General features: G+C 45.7%; 1 protein-coding gene across 2 annotated transcripts in view; it reads right to left on the reverse strand.

Moving 5' to 3' along the window:
- The window catches only part of LOC149324529 (uncharacterized), a 36,820-nt gene extending 31,213 nt beyond the window's left edge, over window positions 1-5,607 (reverse strand). For both annotated transcript variants that reach the window (XR_016286831.1, XM_089565445.1), the window contains exon 1: window positions 5,545-5,607. Coding sequence is in view for 1 of the 2 variants with exons in the window: in XM_089565445.1 (XP_089421571.1) it covers window positions 5,545-5,593 (49 nt within the window). In the remaining variant the exon portion in view is untranslated. The remainder of the gene's footprint in view (window positions 1-5,544) is intronic.
- Between the last annotated feature and the right edge of the window lie 393 nt (window positions 5,608-6,000).

The raw sequence follows: 6,000 nt of genomic DNA on the forward strand, positions 1-6,000 counted from the left end.
GCACCCCGTTAAGGATTACAGATAAGAGGCGTAATTATGCGCGGTTTTATCGACAAAGCATTTATTTCCACACATTGCTCCATAAACCATTCCTCATTTGAACAGCACCATTGTGCTTGCACTTTATAAAGGAACATTTCAAAGCTTGATATTTTAGCCACGATGTTAATAAGACACTCTAAGGTAACAAACGTATAAAAAAACATGTTTTAAAAAAGATGTTTACGACACAAACACTGTGCGACACAAATTCAACATTTGAAGAAACACAATGTGGTGCACCATAGGCTCATCAGCAGTATTGCAATTTATGTACTCGTCGTATGTTTGTTCCAGTGTACGTCTGGCGCCATATTCCGTTCTCATGACTCCTAGTAGATGCCCCTTACGGTTCGGTGGACGTTTAGGTGTATCAATGAAGATACACCTGATGATGCCGGTCTTCAAACTTGTGCACCATTCTACTTTCTTGAGCATTATTTTCGGCTTGTTATCAAGTGCAGCTACACATTTAAATCAGTATGTCTGCTATAAACAGCACCGAAGAACATCGTAAATTAGAAAAATTCCTGCCCACGTACTATATCTGCGGATAACCGCCCAGATGGTGACAAATGAGAGCAGAGGCCAACTAAAAGTTTCGCTACATCTGAGACATTTTGGAGCCGCTAAAATGATGGTTTTGCGAAAAAAAGCTCAAATAAGAGAACGACACAAGGAGAGCCCACACCACTGCGTTGTCCGGAAGATACGAATCCCTTCGCCAGCTCCTGTTATAATGTATGCAAGGTGAAAAATTGTGGTAGCAACACGGAACACAGAAGACACCACACGCTCTGCATTACCCCAGGTATGCATGAGAGTGGAAAATAAAATTTTATGAAAGGTTTATCTGTCATGTAATTTATTTATCTTTTACTAAGGTGTGAACCATATGTCCCTACTTTTTAAACTTTTTTTTTAATTGTCAAAAATCGAACACACACAGCTGGATGGAGCCATAGCTTTCAGGGCTAGTAATGGGTCCAAATTCTAAACAAGCACAATAGTACTGTCATACCTTGTCACCATAGGACAATTCTATAATGCGCAAAAAAAAAAAGTTGGAGATGAGGAGCCAGACGAGACTGTAATTAATACCGGAGAGGTCTGTCTCGTTGTTAACCTAGCATGCTGCTCCAGTTGAAATATAAAACTATGGGATATGGCCGATTAGATCGCAACACAATCTGCTGTAGGCAATAATTCGAAATAAAATCACACAAACTTGTTCATCCCTATATTTCCACTGAAATAATCAAAACATGTTTTAAAGATCCCCAAAATACGCCGCGATGGCTCCGTGGTGAAGGCACTCGTCTACCGAACCGAGTACCCGGGTTCCAACCCGACCGCGGCGGCCGCTTTTCGATGGAGGCGGAACGCAAAAGGCACCCGTGTGCTGTGCGATGGCAGTGCACGTCAAAGATCCCCAGGAGTTCGAAATTATTCAGGAGACCTCCACTACGGCACCTCCCATAATGACCGGGTAGTACTCGCTTTGGATCTTAAAGGGGCATTTGACAATGTAACACACGAGACCATACTCACTAACTTACGCCAGACCGACGGTGGCCTCAACACATTCCGGTACATAAGCCAATTTTTAATGGCTCGTCAATCTTACATCCGAATCCAAGATACAGAGCATGGTGCTTATCTACTCGGCACGCGGGGAACCACCTAAGGCGCGGTACTTTCCCCGCTGCTCTTCAATCTGGCCATGATGCACCTGCCGGCCGAGCTGAGTGGTGTCGCCGGCATGCGGCACGCCCCGTACGCTAATGACGTCACTCTGTGGGCCAGGCAGGGCAGCACAGGGGACATTGAAACCAGCCTGCAAGCAGCGGCGACGATAGTGGACCGCTACGCCCGCCGCTGCGGTCTTCAATGTTCCCCTAAAAAATCTGAATTTGTGCACCTCCGCCCCTCACAAAAGTGCACAACTAAAATATCTCTTTCTCTTGAGAGTGGTCCCATACGCGAAAGTGAGCAGATATGGGTACTCGGACTATACATCCACAAACACAGACGGCCAGACACTACATTGGCCAAAGTCCGTAAGGTGGGGGACCAGGTGGGCCGCATGGTCCGCCGTGTTTCCAAGAAACGCGAGGGGTTACGAAGTACGGAAGCCTTGCGGTTGGCAAACGCCTTTGTAACCTGTCGAATTCTCTATTCGACTCCTTATCTCCACGTACGGAAAGAAGAGGCGAATGCGTTTGAGGTCATCGTTCACAAAATTACTAAATGTGCCCTTGACCTCCCCATTACTACTTCAAACAGCCGGCTCATGACTCTTAGGGTGGTGAATACTTTCCGAGGGCTCCGGGAGGCGCACCTTACAAACCAGTACACGCGCTTGTCGCTAACGGAGTCGGGTCGCCGCCTTCTTCCTCGACTCAATATCCAACACTCCACTCCCTTGGAAGACAGGTTTCACATCCCAGAACTGTCGAGATGTGCCCTCCACGTGCGGCCTCTTCCAGCAAACATATCACACGAAGACCATTACGGTCGGCGCCTGGCAAGAGCGGAAGCGCTAGCCCGACATTATGGCAACAAAACAGCTGTATAGTACGTGGACGCCGCCGGTCCTCACCGCGGGGGATAGTACACGGTCGCGGCAGTTCACAACAGCAACACAGTTAACGGCCTCACCTTCAGAGCCCGCAGTGGAACACAAGCAGACGAGGTTGTAATTGCTCTCGCGGCCTCATATTCCGATTCAAAATACATAATCGCCGACTCGCGAGGGGCTTGTCGGAACGTCGAACAAGGCTGCACTCCCTTCCTAGCCTTTCGAATTTACCAATATATCATACGGAATACCTACCCCGCACACCGTTACCTTATATGGGCCCCTGCTTATCAGGGGTTGGCAGGAAATGAGGCAGCAGACGCAGCCACCGGCGCGCTCTCTCACCGGGCTCTTTTCTCCTGCCCACCCGTTCAGAAACCCGATCCTAATCTGATCTATACCTTCAAAGATATTACAACCTATTATCAAGACAGTCATCGCCTTTACCATCGCGCATGTGGAGGCCTGAAGAAGGCGGATGAGCGTCTCCTTCTCTGCCTTCTCACCAATACATTGCTGGGCCCGGCAGCACTGAAAAATTTTGACCCCTCCATTAACGGCAGCTGCCCGCACTGCAGTGCGGTGTCTTCTGACACCTATCACATGGTGTGGGCCTGCCCCTCCAACGCCGCTATTCCCCCCATCCTCAACCCAACCCGGGAGGACTGGGAGGCGACCCTGCTCGGCTGCCACGACTTACAGGCCCAACGAGCCTTAGTCGGGCGCGCCCGGGTGGCGGCCACCGCCACTGGGGTCCCGTGCTAGGGACCTCCACCTAGTACTTGTAAGGATCAGTCCCTTAAGGGCTGATCCAAACATACCTCCTGTCCCTGCTTAATAAACGTTTTCACCACCACCCACCACCTCTTTCTCTCTTCCTCTTTCTCTCCCACTTTCCTCCCTTCCCTTAAACAGCACGGATAAGGTGTCCACCGAGATAAGTGAGATAGATACTGCGCCATTTCCTCTCCTCGGAAATCAGTTTACAGTTATGATTCCGAAAAATTATTGTTTTCTTTTACTTTATTTGGGACTTCATTCCACTCATGGACTCTGTTATAGTAAGAGTCTCTGGCCCTCCGTATCATGGCAAGGCGGCAAGTTAAATAAATCGTTAATTGGAGCTCTTGTTTTCTTCATTTGCAATCTAACTAAACTAAGGGGCATCGGGTTGTTAGATCTTAACATAGTATTTACTATTTCAGCCACCTCCAGTTTATATGCCATTGGTGCTGGTAGTATTCAAAGCTGCTGAAAATGTGGCCAACTTTGGCACTAGTGTTTGAATAACTTATTATATGATAGCACGTTTTTGATGGCGAGAAACGGATCTAGATATGTTTTATATGTACTGCCTCTTGTTTCCGGCCAATATGATAATTGGCTGTGCAGAAAAGCTAAATACAGAATCCCTAAAATTGGAAGAACAAAGTAGTATCTGTCCGTTAGTCTCTGGCAAATTGGAGCACCCACTATTTGTTTGTTCTTTGCAGTGCATATTAGACGCGAAGATTACACCAAGATACTTGCATTGGGTAACTTCCACAAGATTCGTATTGTTTATAGCGCTTCGTGTTCGTAATTTATGCCCTTGCTGCGCCAGTTAAACACGGTGTACTTTATTTTCTCAGTATTAAGAGTTAGCCGACTACTTTTCGACAGCTATGAAACTTCGCAAGGTTCTTTATTAGTATTACCCTCTAGTTTAATTATCCCCTCTAAAAATAATGAAGTATCATTGGTATAAAATATAGCTTAGGAAGACTTCAGCGCTGAGAGAAGATGCTTAACATAGTGGGGAAAAACATGAGATGCAGCACGGAAACCTGCGGCACCTCGAGATTCATGATTTTCGGTAAGGAAGTAAAATTGTTTAGAACAACGCATCGTTTTGGTCCTTTAAAAATCCTAATTAGATCATCAATTTCACTCTTAGACCATGGGTTTCCATTTCCTCTTGGACTATTTTGTGACAGCTGCTTAAAACTGAGGTCCTAAAGTTCTTTCATGCTCCACAGTACTCTATGTGAGATTATATGAAGCCACACTGTTTTTCATTTAAAATTTTACTTTTGCATATTTAGATATAAGCCATTTTTAAAATTTTGTTTGATCCGGCTTTGTTCCTATGTGACAACGGTCTTCTGGACCCATAACGTAATGAACACGCTATATTTGTGCTGTTTAATTCGAACATTTTGCTGTTGGCAGAGTAACGTTATCACGGTGCTTACAGGCGACAGCGTACGAACATACGTCCTGAACTACACAGTGCTGCATAGCTGGTCAAAGTAAACACCAAAACCAAACTGCTCGCATGACCTCAAGCCAACGCGCACCTTATCGTGATAAGAAACAGAGGTCCCTCTGAGACAAATTATTTCAAACTTTTCATTCCCGCTGAGGTCTTCCCAGAGATCTTTCGCGCGTGCTCGTTAGTGCGGAGTGGCGCGCTGCGCGCCTTCTTCCATGCGTACTTTTGTGTCTGTTGAACCTTAACGGCAATAAACTCCAAAAATTTGCGAATTGTCGCCAGCGACTCCTCGTACCCGTGACTGGTTTTCATTCCATCAGTACAAAACCTTATTATAATTAAAAGTACTGAAAATATCGACTGCGCAATCAGCATTTGTGCACATTAGATCAAGCACACCAGGAATATCCTCTGCGTCTCAGCCGTGGCTACTATAGTACGATTAGCGTGGTGCGGTAATCAGTGCTATGGACTTAATATGCATTCTGTTTGCTCGTAGTCGCCTGAAAAAGTGGGTTTCGCAGCTCGATAGGCCGCATTATAACTTTAGTGTGGATGGCCGAAAATAAATCAGCACTGCAGCCATCAAAAGGTAGCTTCATATTCTACAAATATGAGGTTTCGCTTCCCATTTGAGTTAGAAGTTTATGAAAACTACTAAGGCACTCACTTTCCATGGCGCACAGCCCCACGCCTGCAAGGAAGAAAGCAACAAGCATTTCGTTTTTCTTTTCCAGTCTGTAAAAGAAAAGAAAAGTCTCATGAAGGTGTTAGTGAATCGTTGAAAAGGGGATGGCAGAATCACCTTTATGATGGTGTACGAAGTGACACAGAAAATATGAATACATACGGACTGCGCAGGAATTTTGCAAAGACAGTAAAGTAAACAAGAACTGTTCGATTTTCCCAAGTGACTTGTAAAGCTAAATTGCATATTGCTCTCTTGGTTCTCTGGCGCATTTATTCAAGAAACTTAGCGTAGCACGAAACCACAGCTGAACAGATTACACTTTGTTTATTTTGGTGAAAGGCAATCTGCAAACGGACGACACACTTGAAAAAGGAACACATGACAAGGGCTTGTTGTGGTTTCCTTTCTGAAGTGTCTCGTTCTTTTTTGAGCTGT

Source organism: Amblyomma mixtum, unplaced genomic scaffold (genome assembly GCF_055824585.1).
Source record: "Amblyomma mixtum isolate Tamu unplaced genomic scaffold, ASM5582458v1 scaffold_26, whole genome shotgun sequence".
In the NCBI taxonomy this organism is placed as follows: Eukaryota; Metazoa; Arthropoda; class Arachnida; order Ixodida; family Ixodidae; genus Amblyomma; species Amblyomma mixtum.